This window comes from Dendroctonus ponderosae, unplaced genomic scaffold, assembly GCF_020466585.1.
Source record: "Dendroctonus ponderosae isolate FM_Combo_2020 unplaced genomic scaffold, Dpon_F_20191213v2 Dpon_F_20191213_1, whole genome shotgun sequence".
Lineage (NCBI taxonomy): Eukaryota > Metazoa > Arthropoda > Insecta > Coleoptera > Curculionidae > Dendroctonus > Dendroctonus ponderosae.
The window spans coordinates 6,399,664-6,424,272 of record NW_026017110.1 but is presented as its reverse complement, the minus strand read 5'-3'; the positions used below and the strand labels follow the sequence as shown (position 1 = coordinate 6,424,272).

General features: G+C 38.5%; 2 protein-coding genes across 3 annotated transcripts in view; one reads left to right on the top strand and one right to left on the bottom strand.

The window, feature by feature from the left end:
- Positions 1-18,537, bottom strand: part of LOC109539006 (ankyrin repeat and SAM domain-containing protein 1A) — a gene marked incomplete in the record, with an annotated part of 18,852 nt that extends 315 nt beyond the window's left edge. The window contains 19 exon segments of the mRNA XM_048664958.1: positions 630-761; positions 822-974; positions 1,032-1,283; positions 1,341-1,715; positions 1,827-2,296; positions 2,350-2,512; positions 5,987-6,401; positions 6,464-6,726; positions 6,784-7,021; positions 7,093-7,281; positions 7,370-7,471; positions 7,532-7,654; positions 7,925-8,057; positions 8,114-8,343; positions 11,711-11,824; positions 11,885-12,030; positions 12,870-13,023; positions 13,111-13,191; positions 18,288-18,537. Coding sequence (XP_048520915.1) covers positions 630-761; positions 822-974; positions 1,032-1,283; positions 1,341-1,715; positions 1,827-2,296; positions 2,350-2,512; positions 5,987-6,401; positions 6,464-6,726; positions 6,784-7,021; positions 7,093-7,281; positions 7,370-7,471; positions 7,532-7,654; positions 7,925-8,057; positions 8,114-8,343; positions 11,711-11,824; positions 11,885-12,030; positions 12,870-13,023; positions 13,111-13,191; positions 18,288-18,391 — 3,837 coding nt within the window.
- Positions 17,678-23,750, top strand: LOC109536069 (transmembrane 7 superfamily member 3). Of its 2 annotated transcripts, XM_048664899.1 has the most exons (8): positions 18,642-18,731; positions 18,795-18,941; positions 21,827-22,150; positions 22,203-22,628; positions 22,750-22,917; positions 22,980-23,132; positions 23,182-23,442; positions 23,494-23,750. In XM_048664899.1, the coding sequence occupies exons 2-8, from the start codon at positions 18,872-18,874 to the stop codon at positions 23,685-23,687; spliced, it is 1,596 nt and encodes a 531-aa protein (XP_048520856.1). In that variant the 5' UTR covers positions 18,642-18,731; positions 18,795-18,871; the 3' UTR covers positions 23,688-23,750. The 2 variants fall into 2 exon arrangements, with proteins under 2 accessions (XP_048520864.1, XP_048520856.1); XM_048664907.1 differs by lacking the exons at positions 18,642-18,731; positions 18,795-18,941 and adding an exon at positions 17,678-17,760.
- Positions 23,751-24,609: the final 859 nt, after the last annotated feature.

The window sequence follows — 24,609 nt, the reverse complement described above, 5'->3', positions numbered from 1 at the left end:
GACCCAATCGGTCTTTCTGCCCTTGAGTAGTACATATATGTCTTAGCCTAGCTTATTCTAAAATTAAGTCCTATTCCTAACACTGGTATAATTCAATCAGTGACAAAAAAAAAAAAAAAATTCCTGCCCCACAAAACAAACAGGTCTTAGTCGTTAGTTCAGTTGCGTTTGTAGGTGTTCTAGTAAAGTATCTGTTGGGGTACGAAAACGGGAATGTTTTGCCCGTCTTGTTAGGCAAAGGGGATTCAGTATGGTCCAGTTGTGAGGGTTGTTTGTCCATTTTGTCTGTAAGTGTATTAGTCTTTCCGAAATTTTKGTCATGTTTGTGCGTTCGTATAGTAGTTGGTTGGAAGGGTTGTGCAGGGGGTTTTGGGGGAGTCTTATTCGTGTTATTAGTCTTAGTGCAATTTGTTCAGTTGTTTGTACGTATCGTTTTGTCCTTTCTGTTCCGTCGGCCATGAGTATATGTCCGTAGTCCAAGAGGGGTCTGCAGATCGCTTTGTATATTTTTGTCGCGGTATTGGTACTAATTCCTTTGTCTTTGTATGTTAGTGATCCTGCCAAATGTTAGCACCAAATGAAACGACTGGAAGCGAAGCAAGCAAATTAAATAGAGATTTGCAACTTACGGGAGTGGGCGCTTGGAAGACGTGGCAGTAATGAAGATCGTTGTCCTTTGTGATGTACGCAAAGTACGATTGCTGCTCGTCGTCCTGACACGCGCAGTTCATGTTGACGATTTCATGCTCGCAAATGGTGCTCTGGAACAGGAATTTTCCCGTTTTCAAGGCCCAATCCAGAAGGATTTTTTGCATTCTTACCTGATTTGAAGGGTTGATGAACTTCACTCCCTTATAGGAGATGCTGAGGACAATCTCCTCCAAAAAGTGGTCCTTGGACTTGGCGACTTTTTGAATGGACTTCTTCGTTGACTCGGTGCCCTTGGACTCCTTGATGGAAGTTGAGCCCCAATACTGCAAGAATTAAAACCATTTGGCTTTTTCGGCTTCGCCACTGCGACCCATACGTACATTGGCGGCGTATTTCACCGTTCCGGTGATGAGGAGCATGGGCTGGTGCCGCCATTGACTCTTAATGGAGTTGCTGCCGCCCACGAACATCTCGGAGTTTCGCTTTTCTGGCTTTTGCTGGCCGGGCGGCTGGGGCGCCGGCCTGGACTTTTTATGTCTATGCCGGATGGTTCCGGTGTTGACACTCGAAGACGAATGGTTGCTTTGCGAGGACGGCGAAGGCATTTCCGAGCTGGATTGACTTACAGGCTTCTGAAAATCGCAACCTTGTACCATCACGCTTGTTTTCAGCAGTAGCAGCAGTTTTACCAGCAAAGCAGCTTCCAGACTGATCTCCTCCATTTTGGGACCGGAAGCGATGCTTTCGCCGCTACTCACACTCGCCAGGATGCGCTTCCGGTGTCCGATTTTCTCAATGTCCAGCACAGCGGACAGCTCAACGTCCCAAATGCGCTTGATCCTGTCCATGTCGTGGTACAGATGCTTGTTGAAGGTATCGAAGTACTGGTCCAAGCGAATTCTCTTTAGCCACAGCTTTACGGTGCTTTGCTCGCTGCTGCTGCCCCCGGGAGTCTGAATGTGGGTTTTCAGGGGCAGCTGCTTAACAGCCTCCAGTAGGGACAGTCGGTCCTCTTTGCTGGCTATGCCAATGTCCACAAGATCATTTTCTTCTAAAACGCCATTCTGGAAACTCCAATATTACAGAAGAGAAGAAAGACTTCTTCCGTGCTAATCACGTCGAAGAAATCGGTAACTGATGTGAATTTTGCTGGCTAGGAAAGACAGTAAACTTACCAAAAAGCCAACATCGTCAAAGCCGTTAGATATAAACCGGTCAGCATAGTCGACTAAACCAATGCCTTCCAGCCACTTTTCCACAGTCATTTCGGCCGCATCAGTCAAACTATTTTGCGAACAAGAAATGGTCATTAGTCGGTTCTGGAACTCTTTTTCCAGCTCGGCAACAAAGACCGATTCCCGGACGATGCCCGTGCCAAAAGAAGCCATAATTTCCTGGATTTTGGCCCACTCTTCCTGTTCATCGAACGGACTGAGGGCCGACATTCGGTCGCCTTTGTTGTCTCTATTCTCCTTGTTATCTGACTCCTTCTCCGAGCTGGAGGAGATTTCATTGTCGCTCTTCAGATCGTCGCTCGTCGAATTGTCGTAGACGCGTTTAAGTTTTTTTAGGGTTTTGGGACGCACGGCCGGAACGTTCATGTTGAGGCTCTCGAGCACGCCACTGGCCGCGCTCTTTAACAAACCTGAAAAATTTACGCTCCAGGTACTTTTCCCCGATTACAATGGGGTGGTTTACCAGAGTACGGAGTGTCCGAATGGTATTCTTCCAGAATATTATCCACGCTTCTATCCGATAAGGAAACACTGCTGGAAAAACTGCCGCTTGATTCCAGATCGCCAATCAGTAGATATTCTTCTTCGGTTTCGGTCTCCATATCACGGGATCTTCTCTTATATTCCTGCATCAAACAGGAATCGCACACAAATATTTATTTGCTCAATTAAGCTCTGCTGTACAAGGCGGTTAACAACCGCCTTGTTGTCTTATAAAAATGTGTTGAAAAAGTGGAAAAAATGTCCCCCAAAACTAGACATGCAGATTTTTTTTAATTGGACAAGAGCGGTGCTTTTGCTCTTGAAAGAAGGGTTTAGAGCTTATTTTTCAAACGGTGTTTAAACAAAAACCTGGACCCTAAAGAACCTGGACTCATAGGTGCAGAAATTACACAAAGATAGGGTTTCAATCAAATCATTCACGCGAAGAAAATTTTCAGCAGAAAAATGAAAATTACACATGCGAGCTTTTTGACTGCTTTCTACCTATGAAGCTTCCCAATTATGCAAATTAGGCCTGGGTAACTCAGTTAATTTTTGGGAGTTGGCGCAGTGCTGCGCAACTGGCTTTGTGTGCCAACCCAAGGCACCGGCGCAGAAACTCAGTTCCGTTGCTGGCCAAAAATTGACTTTTTTGTTAAGTTGTTCTTCGATTTATTTTAAGGGCCATTTGTTAATAATATTTTCAGTTTTTTCAAAATTTCAGAATTTTCCAGTTTTAGGAAAGTGACTGTTTCTTCTAATCACTCATTTTTCTGTTTGTGTGTTCTCATGTTTCACGTAAAAGTACTGACAATCTAAGGATATTTGCCGTGAAAAATTTTAAAATAAATTTTATTAAGCACTCGCCTCCTTTGTCGTTTCGTAAAAAATATTGAAATCCTTTTCCAGCTTCAATTTTTGGACAAAAATCAACAATTTTTTTATTAAAAAGCGAACAGAATAAAGACATGCAGAATATACCAGAAAGTTTATAAAAATTGATCTCCCCCCATCCCTCTGAAGACTGTAGAAAAAACCGTGGATTTTTAGTTTTGATTCATTTTCTTTGCTTTACTTTATACCCAAAAACGCTCTATTTTATAGAGCTTCACTTAAAAATACTGACAATCTGGAGGTATTTTACGATAAAAATTACAAGATAAATTTATAGCTGAAGGAATTTTACGAAAATCTTTTTCAGCGTCGAATTCGTGACACGAACGAAAATAAGTTTTCCCATTTTGCGGAAAATTATTAAGGTTTTTTGAAAAACCGATCACAAAACTAAAAGTTTTAAATCGAAAGCGCAAAAAATGTGTTACTTTCTGATTCCATTCTTCTTTCCGACAACCATGGCGTCTTTTCAGCCAAAAACGACACAATAAATTTTGTTAGAAATTTGGCCTCACGCACCGCTTTGGAGGAGATTTTAGAAAGCCCTTTTAAGCTTCGAATTTGGCACAAAAACCGAATAATTTTATTTACTTTTTTTCCCAAAGTAATTAAGGTTATCTTGAAAAAAATGACCAGAAAGCAAAAGTTTACAAAAAATAATTTGGGAAATTCGCTCTGAAGACTTTTAAAGTTTATTTAAAATTTCAGGTCTTTCCAGTTTTAGCAAAGTTATTAACACTCAATCAATGACAATATTAAGGTATTTTCTGTGAAAAATTATCAAATACGTTCTATTGGAACACTTCCCGCCTTAACCGCTCTGTGAAGATTTTTTTTAAATTTTTGTAGCTTCGAATTTTGGACAAAACCCTAATAATTTTTTCTGCGTTTTTTCCCAAAAATATTTTTCCGAACAGAAGAAGTGAAACTTTATACTTAATCAATTTTTTGGAAAATTTGCCAACTTCATCGCTGTGAATAATTTAGTTATTTTTATTTCCGGTTTCTTCAATTTTAGGTCAGTATTTCTAAACTGTGGCAAACTGAGGGTCCTTGAATCGAAAACTGGGGGTATTTAGTTTGATCTTCTCTTCCTTCAGTTGGTGTCTTTTTCGAATACCCGTTTTACCTTTGAATTTGGGATTAAATAAAAAGTTCCCGTTTTTTTTTCTCGAAAAAATTAGTTTTCCAAAAAAAACGATCAGAGAAAGCAAAGGCATATGATCTACTATTTGGAAAACTCATTGAAAACCTCATCGCTCTGAAGAATTTTAAAGTTTCTTCAAAATTTCCAGCTTTTCTCGGTTTAGACAAAAACCAGAAAAACCGAAATTTTAAGCAATCGGTTGTACAGAAAAGGTAACTCAGTGTATAACTCAGCTGTTGGAGCAGTGCTGCTCAAATGACTTAGTACTCAGTAACTCAGTTCCGTTGCTGGAAAAACGATACTCCGAATGTCTAGGGTTTCGTACAGTTTTAATCCCCCTTAATAAATGAGTTATGACTCATTCACCGATGAGTTATAACTCATTAACTCAGAGAGTGGCAACAACTCAAAAGCGCAACTCAACACAGTGTTGTTATCCAGGCCTTAATGCCAATTGACGGTGTTTGGGGCATTTGGAAGATGTGATTTTTTTCAAAAACATCGACCTCCATACATGCAATTTTCGGCAAAAAAAACAGATGCAAGTTCTTTTACTGCGTTYAACCTAAAGAGCTTCCCAGTTATTTTAGGTGTTTAGGACATTTCGATAAATTTTATTTTTCCGAAAACATCTACCTTATGGGTACGCGACCTGCTGAAAATATACTTCAATTTTTATTGAAGATAATCATCAAAAAACATCGAAACATTTTGAAAAATCGGTGTCGATCCAAGCTTTTGCTGTTAACGTTTTCAAGACCAGCTAGCAAAAAATCAACACAAACTGGCTGAAATATAAAAAGGAAAATAAATAAACAAAACAAAAAAATAATAATAAATCTGTTTATTGCAATAACTCGAAAACAATAGTAATAAAATAATAAATACGAACTAAAAATAATAATAAGGCCAACGAAACAATCAAAATAAACAAGCAAACAATATGCTGCAGAAACAATAAAATACTGTACAATTCATCATACAATAACAAACTAACGTTTTTGCCAGGAAATATACTGCATTATCGATCGGAGGAACGTTTACAAATTGTACACAGTGCTTTAATATTTGGCTTAAATTGCGAAGAAAACCTTGACGCTTATCAAATAAAACTACCTTGCACGTTCTTATGGTAAACATGTAAATGCGCGCGTGTAAATATGTGCAAATCTACTTCTCACTAAATGCACCAAAAAGCGCCCTTTGATATGGAAATAGGAAAACTAATAATACTAACAGCTAATACCATCTACATATATGAATTTTAGGCTCCGATTGATCAGATGATAATCATCATTTTCACTTTGCACTTTCATGTAAAAGGTTAAAAAACAAAGACAAACACATTTTTAAAATTGCATTCCATTTTTTTTCAATGTATCCACCATCGTACATCGGAACCATCTACTCGAGATCTACTTTGAACGATAAAATAAAACTTCGTGTTATGTGTTTAGTGTTGGCGAAACAACCCGAAAATCCTCAATTTAATAAAAGACGGTTTTGAGAAACACATCGCCGAAATCTTAATACTGAGCAGCTAAAGCCATTTGAAAAATATGCGTCAAGAACTTACCTGACTCAAAGGCCGAATTTTCTCATAGATAATACTTTCCGCCTGCATAGCCGAGGGGGGTGGATGTTCCGGAGTGGGGGGTTGATTGTAATGAGTGGGTGAGAGCGGGTAGTTGCGGTCGGCCTTGTTGCACTTGTAGCCGGACGATTGCTTCGATTTGTCGCCGTTTTCCGAAATTGTTATGTAAGCACTTGAGACAAACGTGCGCTCTGGCGCAGACGAACACGACACTTCATCACTACCCCTTTTCTTCAGCGTGTATTCCTCGTAGACGTCATTGTGTCTGCGCAGCTTCCGTCTGGGGTTCTGCTGTTTGATAACAATGTTTTCGTAAAGACTGGAAATGGCCACCGGTTCCGGCTTCTTCCGGTTATCCAGATCCTCGCTCTTGCCCCTTTGCAGCTCGCTCTTCGGCCTGGAATCAAGGAAACGCACCCTAAAGACCACGGCAATCTGGATTGGGTCTGGAAATTCAACCTCTCAATCGGATCATCATCCAGAGCGATGTTGAAGACGTTCATTTCCACATACTGATCCATGCTGTGTCCATGCCCGAGCCGTTCTCTTCTATGCCCCTTCTCGTACTCGTTGAGGTTGTTCTGGCTCCTTGTTCCACTGTGTGCCAGAAATAAATACTCGTAAGCACCGTTGCTCACTCCATCCACTGAAGAAGACATCGGCTGCGAATGCGTTGGAGAGAGAGGCACCGATCGTCTAGGAGGCTTCTTCGGAGGAGTCGGCTAAATCAGCTCTAAGCAGTCAGAGGAAGACTTTAAGAGCTGAACCAATACACTTACCGATACTTTGCTGCCAGAACCTGGACTGTGCGAGCCCCGATTCATCGGGATATACAAGGGAACGCCGCCACTGTCCGGCCGCCTTCCATAACCCAAACTAGAGGCTGTAGAGGAAATTGAAATTTGGTCCGACTCTCTATTGGAGGAACACAAGTAGTTCAAGTCCTCTGAATGAGTGCTCGTATCCATAAACTGTCTAGGGGCCGAGGGAAGGTGGTAGAGACTGTTGTCGGAGTCTCTGAAATTGTCTTTAAGTCAACTACAAAGCTCTTGCAAGCTAGTAAAAGTAAAAAAAAAATTGAAACCGACCTAGAAGAATCAGATGTAGCCAAACTACTGCTATCATCGGTAGTAAGAGAGCCATCAAACACCCTGCTGTGTCTTTCCGACAGGCTTTCAACGAAATCGAAAGCAATGCCGTGTAAAGGGGAAAAAGTCTCTACGTTAAAGGATCGCATGCTTTTACAAGGATCGGTTTGAAGCAAGGGGCTGTTATGCCTAAAACATGCAATGAAATAATCAACTCAACAGCTGGATGTTTATGGAAGTAGCCACAAATGAATTTCAAATTGAAAAAAACCCTTACATGCCCGAATAGTTCATGTCCATATAAACCCCGCCTTGATGAGCGTTGGTATTGATAGTTCGGCTACTACTACTACTACTAATCGACCTAACACTGCCAAAACTAAAAAAAATAATAAATAAAAACACAGCACTAAACAACGAAATAATCGCAGACACTCACATTGAGTGTTCAGACACACCCGACACCCTCCTGTCGTCGAATCCTTCGGGTGGTCGCGCGTACTTCTGATGGTAATCCCATCGTTGCGGCGATGTGCTAGGCGATGGATCTGTTACGACCGATCTGTTTAGGGGATTTAAAAAATTACAACTAGATTTCTCCCAAAAAGTATTTGTTCGAGCCTAGTTGGAGACTGCTATACGTTTTGTGTAGTAGGAGCGAGCGGCAAGCACCTTAAGAGATCCTTTTTTAGTTGTTCGAAAGCAAAATATCAGGAATATTAAATATACTACTACTGAGTCATGCCGAAAAAAATAAAACCAGCCCACAAACAAGTATTCCCACATAGACAACGAAATAAATCGGTGTAAAAAACCCACACAAATACATTACCTTGCATTCTTCGAAGAAGGCCTCACATTTTCATATGGACTGCCCAAGTCCGAATCCGTATTGGGCAGAGTTGGAAAGGGCTGACTTATACTCTCCCCATCGCTGTCCACTAATGGAAGCCCACGTTTATGCCCTAAAGAAACCGAATTGAGCACCGAAAATTGCAAAATTCCGCCTGCATAAACGCACGTTTCAATAAGCTGATAATCTCCTGAGCTGCCTGAGCGTTGTTAAACTGACTCAACAGATCCATAACTGTGTAGTTATTGGAGTCTCTTATATTGGTGTTGACGCCATGCTCTAGAAGAGTTCGCACGACCTCAGCTTTACCACATAGAGCCGCCTCATGAAGAGCGGTGCCCGATTTCGTACGCATGTTCACGTTAAATCCGGCTCGTAAAAGAACCTCAACAACCGCTCTGGAACAACAAAACCAACACATAGATTGGGGGCAGTTTCTCTATTCGGGAAAATTTCTGCAGTTTAGGCTGGATGTCAGCCAGTTCGAATGCAATATGCACGTTCCATCAGGCGTAAAGTCAGCAGATTGCATCGAGATGCCATCAGTTTCTAGTAGAGCGATAGGCCATATATTGCTGTTTATAGACCTCCATTATAATTACGACACTACCTAGATATAGGACTATTTCAGATTACCGTATGGCAAATTTGCGTGCGGTAATTGCTTAGCCGGATTATTACTAATTGCTGTTTAAAGTCAACTTGCACATAATTGCCATTAAATCAAGGAAAAATCGAACTAATTTTGCCTTAAAGTTGACAAGCAATAGAAGCGACTAAAACACGAGTGAAAACTTAAAGCAACAATAACAAAAGACAGAACTAGAAATTTTAAAAAATCACTGAAACTAAACGATCAACAAAAAAAATTATTGCGAGTGGCATAGACAAACACGCAATTCAAATCCACCATTCCATCCGCAAAATTATGAATATAATAATACTTTCGATAAAACTCCGCAAAATTTGGCCAAAAAACCGTCAAAAATTTAATTCGTTTCACTTTAGATTAAAAATGAATAGCAGTTTCTTAATGAAGATTCTATCCAGTGGCATGTTCTGAAGTCGTAAATGATTTTTGAATTTGGCGAAATTCGCCATATTTTGGAAATTACGTTTCCGGAATTTCTTTTCCTTCTTCTTTCCTTCGGAATTTCTCTTCCGAAAATCGAAAATCCTTTTTTCAATAGGAAACCTTGTTTAGGGGAAAGAAATGCGAAATGTGACTCAAAACCAAAGGATTTGGAACCCGATTGATTTTCAACCAAAAAATTTAAAAAAATATGGTCAAAATTCTTCCTTTGGAGGACGTTAGCTTTGGACGATATACGTGCCAAAAAAAGTTGGGTAAATAAAAAAATTCTCCCCTAAACTAAGGAAAGTAGAAGAAAGCAGTACAGGCTCTTAAGGTCAAAAGTCGTATGGTACCGATTGTTAGAGAAAAAAGGTAAAAAATCAATTGATTAAATCACAAAGTCATCAAAAGAATTCGAAAAATATAAGAACGTGATTGACAAATTGTAAAACATTTTTACAAATTTGGCAAACTATTGTTTCGAAAACGGTGGGTTTGAAAAGATCTGACCCAGCAAAGAATAAAAAAAGGATAATAAATCGTACAAAGGATCGATATACATACTAGAAGGCCAATAATTGATAAATCACGGCCGATGCAACCACAGCCACATAGCAGGCCCAAACCCGAAAAAACGCGTAGTGAGCGGCAGGCCTATAAGCCATATTTCGTCGGTTATACACCAAAATGCTCAAGACAAACTGTTTTTTGATAATTTTTTTCGCGGCCATCGTTTATAAAATCGTTGATTTTCACGTTTTTGTTCCAGTCGTCAATTGATTCCGAGATATTCGGATTTTTTTGGGAACTTTGTTTCTGGAATTATTTCGACAACCGTTAATGCGACGAGTCGAGATCAATTGCGATCGGAACACTTCCCTCACACCGAATTTTGTGTGATATGTAAAAAAATTCAAAATGTGATTTTAAAATTCTTAGGAGGACGTTACATATGGAGAAGATACATGTCAAAGTAAAATGGCTTGTTTTTTTTAAACTTCCCCTAAACTAGGAAAAGTAGTAGAAATCAATACAGACACTTAAAGGGGAAAAGTCGTACCTATAGTCAGATTGGTTTTTTACCTAAAAAATATTAGACATAGCAAAACGAATCCATTCAAAAAATAATAAAGTGATCAAAATAATTCTAAAAATATAACAATGACAAATTTCGAGAAACTTTCGCCAACCCATTTTTCCAAAACAGCTGAAATGAGAAGGTCTGACCAAGTAAATGTTTTGCTCGAATAAAATCGAGATAAGTGCATTTGTCCGCCAGGACTGTGCTTTGATTCTTTCTCTAGGTTCCTGCAAGGTTTTTCGTTTTATTTTGTAGGTTGAACAATACCTTTCGTCTAAACTCTCAATTTCTCCTCGTCTGTCCTCATATTACTTTCCTTTTGCTTGTCGAATCATTCGTTTTTTGTACTTCTTGTGTTCTTATTTTTTATAGACTTGTTTTTCTTACAGTCCCTCCTCTAACACTTCTTTAATCATTCCCAGCCATCTCTTCACAAGAATCAATTACATTTCTTTTTAGTTATTCAATTTCTTCGTCAATGTTTATGAACAGTTTCTATTTTATTTACGATTTCCTAAAATTGCGCCTGCATTTGTTTTTTGTAGTTAGCATTTGTTTGCACAAGTTTTTTTTATGTTAATCTTTCGTCTCGTTTACGTTTCCGCGGTTTGTGAATAAAACAAAACGTTGGCATCCAATAGATTATAAGAAAAAAGGAAATAATAGGGGCGCCGTTGTGAGGAAAATGTCCGAAAATAGCTGGAAATAATAAACTGTGTGTGTTATGTAAATGCAAATATAAATAAATCGTAGAAAACACCAGGTCAAAAATTGATAAACCACGGCCGGTGCAACCGCAACCCCATGGAAGGCCCAAACCCGAAAAAACGCGTGGTGAGCGGAGGCCTATAAGACACATTTCGTCCGTATACACCAAACTGTTCAATGAAAACTTTTTTGTGACATTTTTTTTTTCGCAGTCAGTGTTTGAACACTCGGTAGATTTTAGGTTTCATACTTGGTCCTGACGTTTCGCTAACATGCATATCAAGCATCTTCATAGTCGTGAACAAATTAACAATTTACTCCTCAATTGATGGTTCATTTTACTTGGTGGAGGTTCCAAAAGCTCTCGAGAAGTCGTTCCTGAACAAAAAAAGGATGCTAATTGGGAAAAAACTGTATCTAGAGCGCAATAATCGAGAATACTTGACGGAACTAGTGATGCAACTGGCAAGTGAACTAATAAACACGCGTGGAATCAATATGTTCATAAACGCGTGAAATCTAATAGTGTTTGGCGTAAAACGCTCTCCAATTAGTAGGGCAAAATGGCCATTAATTGATTGAGCCAGTAACCCAAACGGTGAAATGTGCATTTGAATCGCATTAAGCATTCGCATCAGAGCACCATCGGAGCATCGAAGGGGGGATGCTATGCACAAAGTGGGGCTGGTAGGGCGTTTCTGTGCAACAGCTTGTTTGTTGCATACACCTGTGAAATTCATCAATGCGCCAATTCTGGATTTATTCGCTACAATGCACCCTCACACATCGATGCATGCTTAACGGTAAAAGCACATCAGCGACTCGTTTTGTCATCCTCTAGGATGGCAAGTTATCTGGATTCGGATTTTCCTCTACTGCTAGAATACAGAGCAGGACTTACTTGTGTCCATTTCTGCTGGCCAGATGTAGAGGAGTGTGCGGGAAAATGATATCGGGGGTGGTTCGCTGAATCAGCATGGGATCGGTTCGGACCAGCAGCTCAACAGTTTCCAATCTGCAATAAAAGCAAATGGATTTTTCAATTTGCCATCAATCCAACAACCCTCTTAATTACCTCCCATACTGAGCGGCCAATTCCAAAGCTGTTTCTCCCTTGCAGTTTCTTATTCCCGGGTCGCAAGCATGCTCTAACAGCGCACTCACGACCCCTGTATGGCCGTATTGAGCCGCACAATGAAGAGCCGTCTCATCGTCCTTTGACTGGAATTAATCAACTATTTTAGACAAATCCGGGAAACATTGCAACGCACATGCAAACGTAATGTTTACCTAATTTAATAACATTTCAGATATCTAAGTCGACAAGGCACAAAGAATCGAGAAACTGTCGTCGGTCGGGAGTTTCCGTCTTAAACTTCAAAGTTATCACTCGCTGCGGTATCTTTTGAATTAAACTGAATTTAATATTCCCGAGTTTCCTATGGATTTCTGCTCTACGTAACCGGCATGTTTCGTTTTTGTTGCCCAACTTATAATGCAAACAAACTTGCTATGATCTTTTCTACGGCGTATTTGTTGGACCGGAAACTGATGCCGAAGTCAGTTGCAGTTTCTCCGGCTAAAGTCGCAAGTGGAGGAGAGTTTTGGATTTGTTGTTGATAACAGTCCTTTTATTTCCAAGAGATAATTACAACTCAACTCGGTTACGATTCTCCCTTTCGGATACATCGACGCAATTTCGTCAAACATTTCTGCATTAAACCGGAAGATGTTCATCAAGTTTAAAATGAAACTTTGTTTAAGAAATGGGGATTTGCGTGAAAAACTTCCCAGATTGGGGCGCGACTCAAAATGTGAGTAAATAGAAGAAACGGTTGCGCATCAAAAAACTTTCTCACTTTGTAAAAATGCACACCGCTCAAAATAAAATTGCAAAAGAATGACGCTTTCTTATTAAAAACACGCACTACGTAAATTCGGGAATTAAATAAAGGCAGATCTTTATTGGAACAAAAGTGTTTAGACCACAATGTATTGTAAATTTTTGGCACATTTGTCAATATTCAACGATATTATTCTCGATTATTCAATTAACTCACCGTTAAATTAACGTTGCAAATCGCAGGGCCAGATAGAAGAAGTTTAACAATCTCTAGATTTCCAGACCAGGCGGCCAAATGCAAGGGCGAAGACCCTTTACTGTCCACAATGTTCGGCGAAGCATCGTGTTCTAGTAAAAGACGTACAATGTCGCTGGAAAAAAATTGCGGTTCGATTTCTCAACATTCAATCTGCCGCTATTTGGCAATAATTCAATCAACAGTGTAAAGAGATACGTACGGATGTCCATTCAGTGAGGCGTGGTGAAGTGGCGAATATCCGCTACTGTCTTGCACATTAGCACCCGGACCTCGTCGTAAGCTGAAAAAAAAACAGACAATTTGCTTCTACTTAATGGATTTGTCATGCTTTAGAAGAAATTCATGCAATTTATGGACACTTTTTAAGCTCGTTTTAATTAAACAAGCTGTCTGGCGTAATTATTTGATTCAACTTTGCGAAATCAAATACATGGCCGATCAACTATTTCGCCACGGTGAGAACATGACTTTGTCTTAAAATTGTATTAAACCGTATTTCATTTAAGACGAAAATTGGAAAAAACCATATGGTTTGCAGATAGTTGATTTTAAACTTTTACGTTTTGTGCTTCTATCTCTTACAGGTTAGGAATCTCGGATAAACCTCCGTAGTAAAATACAGTACTCGAGACAGGCTATGGAAAACGACTGACAGAAAATTCTCAACCGTTTTTGAGCCACAAAGTGTTTAACTTCATTCTAACATTGGGGAACATTTATGCTTCTATCTCTTTAGAGGTTAAGAATTTCGGATAAGCCTCAACAGTAAAATACAGTATTCGAGACAGGCTGTCGAAAACGTCTTAACGACCGACTGGAAATTTTCAACCGTTTTTGAGCTACAGGGTGTTTAAAACTTCATTTTAACATCGGGGAACATTTATGCTTCTATCTCCTTAGAGGTTAAGAATTTCGGATAAACATCAGCAGTAAAATACAGTAATCGAGACAGGCTATCAAAAACTTCTTAACGAGTAACTGGAAATTTCCAACCGTTATTGAGTTTTTGAGCCACAGGGTGTTTAACTTCATTTTATCATTGGGAAACATTTATGCTTCTATCTCTTTAGAGGTTAAGTATTTCGGATAAACCTAAGCAGTAAAACACAGTACTCGAGACAGGCGATCAACTGACTGGAAATTTTCAACCGTTTTTGAGCTACAGGGTGTTTAAAACTTAATTTTAACATCGGGGAACATTTATGCTTCTATCTCCTTAGAGGTTAAGAATTTCGGATAAACCTCAGCAGTAAAATACAGTCCTCGACACAGCCTATCAAAAACATCGAAACAAATGACTGGAAATTTTCAACCGTTTTTTAGCTAGTTTAACCTTTCATCTGATTGGATATTTTAAACTATTTCCGAGATAATCAGTATTTTTTTCCAAAATAAAGCTCTTAAAACACTTTGAAAAAGGTCCTATTGCTTAGTGGGCTATTTTGAACAGTTGTCGCGACGTGAATTTTTTGCTGTTTTTCCTACCCTGGAAGTTACAAATTTACAAAGAAAGCGAACTGCAAGGTTCATTTTGGGACTCGCATTTTTTTTTCAAAAATTTTATGTTTATGCCGTTAAACTTTCAAGTTGCTACTTACTGTAGTTTAGAAGTTATCATTTTTTAAACAGCGCGCACGTGAACAGCCACATTCATTTTCAGACTCGCATTTTCAAACCGAATAAAATGTGAATTTTTTGTGATCTGATTGCAAGTTTGGGGAGTTCAAATTTTAAGTGTTCCCTAGGGATTAGCATAATTTCCAAGCTGCTGTTTGTACTGCTTTGGAAGCTATTAAAATTTAAGAAAGTGTTTACATCTGGGTAGAAACATTTAATTTGAAACTAGCATTTACAAATGCTGAAAGAATCAGGATTTGCGGCGATTTCAATGAAAAGCTTTGTAGTTTTGGCTTCAACTTTCAGCTTTATAATGTGAAACTTTCAAGCTGCGGGTAGTCTTATTTTCGAAGCTACGAATTTTTAAACAGATCGCACATCTGAGTTGAAGAATTCATTTTGAAACTCGCATTTATTGTGCGGATATGCTCTCATTCATTTTGCCACCTTCATGCCATCCCAAAGTATTTGAAAAAGTTGGTTTTGTTTTCCGCCGATCCAAATCCCGTTAAACCAGCAATGAAAAAGAACGTAAAATACTGCATATAACCAGCCCAAAAAAACTCAATGTTAAGCGCTTATAATGAATACTAATACCCACGTTAACTGTTGATTAGCTTGTTAACTGTTTCCTTCCGAATCTTACTCAAACGTATATGAATATGAACCGGAAATTCGGCCTATAAGCAGCAAACAAATTAAAAATCAGCTCCCAAAGAGGAACCGAAGCTAAACAAGCCACCCAAATTGGCTGCTTGAAATGCCTCAATTTCTCATTGCCCGAACAACATTCGTATTGAGGGAGTTCTTTTATTTTCCGGGCCTATTTCAAAGGTATTAGGATCTGGCTTTTAGGGCTCTACTCGCGTTGGAGGCAAAATCGATCGAATTTGTTTCGCTCGTTTTGCCACACCCGGAGTTCACGCGAACAATTTTACTCTTCCTGTCTGTCAACGAGAGTCGTTTTATGAAATTCAATTAGCGTAATATTAAAGGTTTGTAGGGGCATTTGATAGAAAATATTATTTTGTCTGTACTACATTAACGAAATCGATGAAAATAACCAACGAAGATTACACAACTGAATGTTCAAAGATCGTAAATTATGTAAAACAAAAGAAGAAATTGAGCTTGAAAAGAAAATTCCATACTGAGAAACTGAAAAAAGCAGCTCAAGAACCCTTTTAAGCAGATGAGTAATGGTATCGGCCTGCAAAACAACCTGATTTAAACCCACTCGATTTTTATTTCTGGAGTCACTTGAACGTTCTGCGTTTACAACTGCGACTTTCTGTGTTTAATAGGGATATCAAACCATTGAACTGAATGTGAGTTAAAAAACATGTGAATCTCAAACCCACTCTACCCCAATAAAAGTTCTATTAAAATGGAAGATTACGAGCAACAAAACTGTGTTGCCAAACGGAGTTTTGTCAACATGTCAAGAACTATAAACCTATTTATTCGCAGTCCTTGAGAAAGCAATAAAGCACAACGGGCAGCTAAATCCAATAACTATGGAATGAGGGTGGCCGTATTGCCAATCTATGAAGGGATTAGTCTTGGCGAAGAGTGTGGCCACTTTGGGACATCCACTCGCTCTGCCCTCAAATAATAAATCTACGACACAAATAAAATATTCCGATTTGAAACACTCTAAATTACTTTGATTATGATTCAATCACGCAAACGGGGTTTTTGAGGGCAAAACCGCACCTAACTAGAGGTCAAAATTGTTGATATACCGTCGAGGACAAGCTGCCCTTAGCCTAAACATGGCAATGAACTCTAGGCCTAATTGAGCTCTAGTTCGACTCTCAACAGAAAGCACCTGGAGCTTGGGGGCTAGAGAGAATCGATGAAAACAACAGGCTTTTTTTAGTGGTCGTTAATAAATATGAAAATAGCTGGAAAGTCACAAACAAGGTCATGAGCCACAATAATGTGAGAGCTAATTATGCGACCATTATGCATGTTCACACAGCAATAAGCCAAACTGCTTTCAACTGAATGCACTTCCTATGTCTGGCTGTTGAGGAGTAAATTAGTGGGCCAGACAAACACGTTTTCGCAAAAAACGACAATTTCGCGGTAGATATAAAAAAGTTTGAATTCTAGATCGCAGCTTTTGACTTGCAAATAAGTGGCAAACTGAAACTTGGAAAAACTAGGCAATGGCAAACTGAAAATTATGCGTATAAAAGGTGTTTCATGAGGACGAGGCATTATTTTATTATTATTATAACCCTAATTTAGCCGTAGGTGCCCCAAAAATGCCCCGTTACGTTATTTACAGTATGTTGAAATTGAGTTTTAAAAATTCAAAACACAGAGATATTTGAACGACGTTTTCCAGAGATCAATAGGTAGGAAAGACGCTTGTTTTGTAATAGAAAATAAACGCTACCAAATTTGTTACAGAACAAAATGGTACGCCACTGCATTTTTTAATTATTACAATTATGTTTCAAATTTCTTGTTGTATTCCAAATAAAAATATATCTCGCATGATTTTGCTACGACAAGCGGTTAGGTTTTAGAACTGTTTAAATGTTTTGTAGCTCAACGATACTAGCCAACGAATACGTGTGGTGCGGTTCGGAAGACTCGCAATAATCTTGAATTTTCGCATTTAGCGTGAAAACTATAAACATTTCTAAAACGATGTTTGGTATAAAAGGTACGCAATTTAATGCTCTTCCCGCAATGAAAACTAGAGGTTCGTAGCCTAACCGGTTTTCTAAATACGAGCCGTTCTTAAAACTCGCATTAATCTTGAAACTGAAACGTGAAAACTAGAAACCTTTCTAGAATGTTGTCATAGAAATTTGTCAAGGATTTACAGATTATTTCCTCAACATCAAACGTTTTATCTCAATTATTCACGAATTTCTGGTCTATTTTTTTGCGAAAAACGCATCGTTTTTTCAATGTCGCCAACCCAAAAACCCAAAATATTCCAAAATGGCAATATTTTATTTGTTTACTCGATACAGCCATTTATTTTTGTTCCTGACTAAAGAATGTGAAAACGAATGCACAAAGTACTAAAATTGGAGAAAAAATCGGGTAAATGTGTGCACTTTGATCTTGTTTCCGTTGATAATCTTGTAAATTCCCCTTTCATGTCACTGTCACTCAGTCAACAGGTGGTAGGTGTTTGCTGCAAGCTTTTGAGCTAGTTTTAAGTGGAAAATAAGCCCTATTTAATGGTGTATCTTCAAGATTTAGTGTAAGTTCAACCGATTTGAGATTGAAACATTGGAAGTTGGTAAGGGAATAAGTGGATAATTTTGCAAAACGATAACTCGAATTTCATATTTTCATTCAACGTTAAAATTTTTCACATATAAAATCTTGGCAGTCCTTGAAAAGGAATTATGTAAAAACACTAGTTTTAAGGGTGAATAAACCACGCCGCGAAACATTGAACTTGACAAATGATCCTCTACCTGTTAGGGCAAACTACTGGTGTATCTTGACGGCCAGTTTAGGGGGTTTTAAGCTTAAGCACTCACCATACGAGCTTGCTAGTGAGTAGCAAGTAATTAACCCCTATTGCCCCCTTACTTAAGCGAGTCTAGGTGGATTCTAACTTGAACTAGTCAGCGACTAGCGACCGAGTTTAAAGGCTGTCTTTCGGGGAATTTACCCGCATTAATCACCGGCATTAAAACCACTCAACTAGTTAAGATAATTGCCGATAAGGTGTTGAAAACAATAACAAAATGCATTGTCTGACAGCTGATTATAACCCACCTTGCAAGTGGACCACTCCTTTTTGCTCTTTGGCCCAATATTTTTTCCACAACCGCTATGTTCCCTTTACGAGCAGCCTCCAACAGTTCTTGGTCTTTACCCATTGCGGTTATATTTTCTATGTATTCGACCGAACTTTCATTGTTCACATTTGACACACAACATTAACGTACTACAAATTCATTGATTACACCGCCACCATATTGCGAACGTTGCGCCTCTCACGACCACTAGTTGAATCAGCGATCTCCCGTCCTTACGACTCTATGGAAGTGAGCTCTAATCGATTGACACGCTGCACTTGGATTCCCAGAGTGGAGGCTATGTCCGTCCTTGTTGTTTCACAGAAAGAACAAGAACGCTGCGATGTCGATCCATAATCGACCTAGTCCAGAACAGGAGTCGATTGCTTATCTCCATGTCTCAGACTAACCTGAAATGTCAGTGAGTGTTTCCATATATAATCGTTTATCTTTTCATAAGTAATTGCTTGGTATAATTATCCAGATTAGGAATTAAGTCGCTTAGTGTAATCTAGGCAAGCTTGCTCAATCTGGCTTTGTCGCCTAAAGTATCTAGGCACCATGCAAAACATACTTTTTCGTTTGGGGTTTCTGGCCTGCTTCTGCTCAAGTGCCTTTTCCGGCGTTACTTGTAAGTATTTCACTTGATTTAAGGATGATTTCTGTTCGAAGTGAACAATACGCTCATCTTATAGAACCCTATCTTAGTTTGCACTCCTAACACCTCCCATTATACCGATGCTGCCCTATTGCCTATTTTCCCTTTCGAGCGAAATCCCTGCCTAAAATTACCTACAAAACCAGCCATTGGCCAAAACTGACAAAAACTAAATAAATCAACCAACAAGCAAACTAACAAAACGTTAGTTTTGGCAAACACCACTAAGGAAAGTTGGAACTAAAATTTTTATCTATACGGTGAGGATTTTCCGAACTTAGATCGCGGGGGTCTGATAAGCTAGAAAATAACCGATTTAAATTACTTTTAAAATTGCTACACCTGTTTATTCAGCTCCCAGCTCCGTTTTTACGCCTAAGTGCTCGCTAATGGTAGTAGGTTTGGGGAATATCCATAAGTTGCCAAACCCTGCATCATACACTTATCTTTGCGGAAATCGCTTAAATGGGTAGAAGGGATTTTTGCAGAATCTAGTTAATTTAATGTCCTAATTAGTTTTTTTTAAGCATAAGGGTCATCAGTTGTAGGACTTTTTAAATGCAAAAATCTATTAATTTCCTCAAAAAATTCACTTGCCCGAAGTTTTCGCTGATTGGCATACGGAGCAGAAATCAGGCTCAACACCGAATTATGGTCTAGTTTTCGAAAATTTTTCCGTTTTTTGGTGGGTTGTCACGGAAAAAACATAAACATTTTCGAGGAAAAATGTGCATGGCAAACTTTAATTCGAACGGATTTCCAATGTTTTTGAGCTGAAACGTATTTTTTTAGTGTACAACCGCGGTTTTATCGATAAAGTGCATGCTGCATGTGCACGCTATCCGAATCTCCTGCGAAATCAAAATTCCAATCGCATTTAAAGACATTTGATGGCCTGAAACTAGGCCTGGGTAACTCAGGGAATTTTTAGGAGTTGGCGCTGTGCTACGCAAATGGCTTGGTGCGCCAACCCAACGCACCGGCGCAGTAACTCAGTTCCGTTGCTGGGAAAATGTTGATGACTTCTTTTACTTGTTTAAAGGTTTATTTTAAGGGTCATTTATTAATAATATTTTTAAAATGTCCTCAAAGTTTCAGAATTTTCCAGTTTTAGTCAAGTTATTTTTTCTTCTAAATGCTCAATTTTCTTAAAGATACTGACAAATTTTCCGTTAAAAATTATGAAATATATTTCGAATCCTTGGTCGCTTTGTAAAAAGTTTTAAAATCCCTTTCCAGCCTCGAATTGTGAACAAAAATCAAATAATTTTCTCTCAAAAAACGAACAGAATAAGTTTATAACAGATTATGTGGAAATATCGTCACCTTCATTCCTCTGAAGATTGTAGAGTTTGTTAAAAAAATGTGGTTTTTTAGTTTTGACTGAATTTTTTTTTCCTTCACTCCCTACTCAAAAACGCACTATTTTGTAGAGTTTTACTTAAAAATACTGACGATCTGGAGATCTTTTAACCGAAAAATTATAGCTGTGTAAAAATTTTACAAAATCTCTTTTCAGCGTCGAATTCGAGATAAAACCGGAAATAAATTCCTCCCGTTTTTCGCCGAAAACCATACTGGTTTTCTCCCAAACCGATCACAAAACTGAAAGTTTTTAATCGAGAACGCAAAAGAAACATTATTTTCTGATGAGTTTCTTATTTTCTGACCATAATGGGGTCTTTTCAGCCAAATTTACAAAATTAATTTTGCTAGAAAATTCGCTTCATTCATGGGTTTGAAGGGAACTTTAGAAACCATTTTACAGCTTCGAATTTGACACACAACCAAATAATTTTATTCCGTTTTTTACCGAAAGTAATTAAGATTATCTTGAAAAACGACCAGAAAGCAAAAGTTTCCAAACAATTATTTGGAAAATTCGCCGCGCTCATCGCTCTGAAGATTTTTCCTATAATTTTTTTTTAATTTAAGGAAAGTTAAGAAAAAGTCTTTATATATTCAAGTAGTTTTAACAAAGTTTCTATTAAGCAATTCTTTCTCAGCAAAAATCGCATTATTTTTTACTTAAAATACTGACACTTCAGGTATTTTCTGTGAAAAATTATAAGATAAATTTTATTGGCAACTCGCCTCCTTAACCGTTTCGACGAATTATGGACAAAACCCCAATAATAAATTCTGGGCCTCAAAAATATTTCCCCGAATTGAAAAAGCGAAAATTCCCGAACTCAGAAAACGTTTTGGACCAACGTTAGACAAATTTTCATAATGAAAAAATGGGCTCATTTGTACGAATTTTGTGTTGCAAAGAGCGTTTAATTATAAAAAAGATGTTTCCTTCTGAAAAAGTCACAAAAATCTACTATAAAGTGAGATTGGATACCAACTATTCAATCACAATCTGTCGAAAAAAACCCGAATTTTAATAAGCGCGACAACGACGTGGTGTTTTGCAGTGAAAAATTGCGATGGCAAACGTTTATAAAAGTTGATTCTAAAGAAGTCCAAAGACTCTTGAGCTGTTTCGTAATTTCTTAGTGTCAAAAAGAGGTTTTCTCAATAAATTTCGAAAAATTTGCCGATTTTTTTCCCGAAAAATCACAAAAACACCTTTAAAGACACTTTTTGGACTAAAAGGAAATTTCTTATTGTAAAAAATAACTTTTGTCTATAAATGAAGAGCTGCCCTTTTTCTGGAATAACAACATTGTGCTGTCACCGATTTCGAGAAATTGTGGTGTTTTCATCGGAAAATTGTTTGGGCCTCCCTGTAAAATTCTTCCTAATCCTTATGCAACAAAAAAATTCATTCCTACAAACTCATAGCTTGTTGCTGACATAGATAATGCCCTTTTTAAAAACTAAGAAAAATATACTATGAAAGGAACTTCCAGATCCTCCCATCACAATCGATCTGCAGAATAAGCCACCAGGACACCAAATAACTGAGTTCCGCACATTGACCATTTTAATCGATACACGAATTGACGTAATAAATATCAATGCTGGCGTCGGATTTTTCCTCATCCAAGTGCATTCCTATATGGGAAATATCACACTATCCGACGATTCGGACGCGCAAATATCCGGAACGAATATCGGACTAATATGGAAAGGCAACTCTGAAAATGTTGCACACTTCTACCTGTTCCGCGATCATCTTGCCCTCCTCGACAACATAACTATGCTTATCGCAGTGAGCACTTACTCAAAATATGGTAAGTTTGGAGGACATTGAGAGGTGAATTCCTGAAAGCCATGTCCTTCTAGATCCAGTGCCTGGAGGCTGTAATCTATCATTCGAGACCGAAATCGCTCCGTATCAGAAGATCAGTGAATCTGATGATTTTATCACGGTAATCAGTCAGCCGCCTTCACAGTTTGGAAACTTTTGCAATAGAAGCAACATTGTAACGCGGATGTATTATCTATATCTGTCAGAGCACGACAACAGTACTGAACAGTATTTCGCAAACATCCAGAAAATGATCAGTGTGGATGATATAGTGAAATATGGAACGCTAGTTCCCGAAGGCCTAACAGCCAATAGATTCAAGCAGATGTATAGCAGATACGCGGGCACTGGAAGGGTTTTTGCCGCTGTCTCCACACGTCTAGGTAGAAGCGCCGCCTATGTTCCTGCGGTGTCTTATGGATGTGATGTTGCTGCGTGGGATGCTGACTGTTCAGGACCAGGTTAGATGGTTATCACCAATAGTTCAAATTTTTTTTTAAAATCGAAAAAAACTTGGATTTTATGCGGAAGATTTGAATAGTGTGTAGGTTCTTACTTTTTTATTTGGGTTGTAATTTTCAGTGGGTACTCAATGGAAGATAGTCACGGCTTTTCTTCTCCTGTGTGGGCTTTTTATCTGTTTTAGCGGTCACAAATTTTTCAAGACTGGACTGTTTATTATTGCGTATATTTTTGGAGCGGTTTTTATGCTAACCGCGATTAGCATTCTTACGCAGTTCGGTGGACAAGGTAGGTGGAATTTGGCATGCTCTAGGACAGAAAACATAGGCAATCTCTCGTCCATATTCTAGGAAAGGATATTTTCTCCTTTATCAGCGGCTTGGCTTTTGCCTTGTTGTGGTTGTTTTTATGGCGAAAATTTGGAATTCCTGTTGTGGCCGTGCAGCTGGCCTTCCTGTTGAACGGCCTGCTGGTTGCTTCAATTCTATTCTATTCCCAGTTAGGTACGGGTGGTTATGCACGATAAATTCTGGGATTAATCTAGAGTTTTAGGGGACATTTACATATTTGCTAACGACGCTACTTTTTGGACGTGTTTTGTTTGCCTGCTACTCGTCACCCAGATACCTCTGGTGTGTTTGACATCGCTCTTCTATATCATAGCGTTGAGCCTTTTAGGCTCGTACGCCGTTATTTTTGGGGTGAATTACTATGTTGGTGGCAACTTACCGTATATATTGCTCAATACTTACCGAAGGATAACTGTGGCCAACTTTGGATCGGCTGTGATTGCGCCACCCTATCAAACGATGGGTAAGACCTGTGCCCTACTGCTGATCTGTTGATGCGAGAAAAAATCTTTAGATATCTGCCAAACGGGGTTATGGGTGCTGATTTTTTGCATTGGAGTCTACGTCCAAACGAGGTCGTCGATGGGCAGACCCCCATTTCCCCCTCGTAGAGCTGATAGAGCTAGGGCGCGTGTGGATGAAAATACACCCCTAATAGAGCCAAGTCAAGAGATGCCACCTGCGTATTTTGAGGCTGTGTATAGTTAGAATAGGCTTTTAACGTTCTCAACGTTTTTGTGTCAGACTAGAAATATATTTCGATGGTTTTTATCTGTTCGAAGTTTTATTGAAGAGTAAGAAATAACCACCAAGTCTTCTATGTTTACTAATTTATTCCACAAACTAATTTTACACGTCTACACGGAAATATGTGCTACATTTAGTGCATTATTTCAATAATACATTTTTTCACTAAAATTAATCACAGCAACAATAACTTACCAACATTTACGATTTACACTCTATGCGCGTATATAACTATACAGGGTGCGTTTTTAATGTGAAACTTCCGAATCCAGATCCGGTACCGGTATCGGTGGAAGATGGGATTGAGCAGACTCAATTGATTCATTTCATTGCGGATTAATGTTTTTTACACTTTCCAATAAACACCCTCAATCTTTGGGCATTTATTGGGGCATTTTCAGTTGGACGGTTATTGTACACTTCTGAATTCAACTCTATAAACGACTATTTGTTAACTACGTTATTCCTAGTTGGGGTACGGCAAATAATGAATGGTTGTTGCCAAAAACACTTTTATAATGTATGATTCTCGTTATCTTTCCCAATACTGGTACACATGGGCCGATTAAACACACATTACACAGCTATTTACAGAATAAATTATTGGTGGCCTTTCGTGTTATTATTGCAATCAGACTGTAGGTGGTAAACCTACCAAAGTATCATACATTGCTTCTTAATTGCTTTACATTATGATTAGTCGCTTATATAAAATTGAAACACTTACTTTTTTTACAAATACTTATCTTTGGATTTGTTCATTCAACATATATACTTTTTACACGACAATATACAGAAGAATTTTACAAGTTTCGTATACCCTGCATATTTAGAAAATTTATTTTTAGGTATCTTTTATATACAGCTTATTTGTACTGTGTAC

Bases quoted from the DNA above. Each gene is read 5' to 3' on its own strand.
- LOC109536069 (XM_048664899.1), top strand. From the start codon at position 18,872: ATGCAAAACATACTTTTTCGTTTGGGGTTTCTGGCCTGCTTCTGCTCA. The intron at 18,942-21,826 runs GTAAGTATTTCA...AGGAACTTCCAG, and splicing joins TGCCTTTTCCGGCGTTACTT to ATCCTCCCATCACAATCGAT. The intron at 22,629-22,749 runs GTTAGATGGTTA...TGTAATTTTCAG, and splicing joins TGCTGACTGTTCAGGACCAG to TGGGTACTCAATGGAAGATA.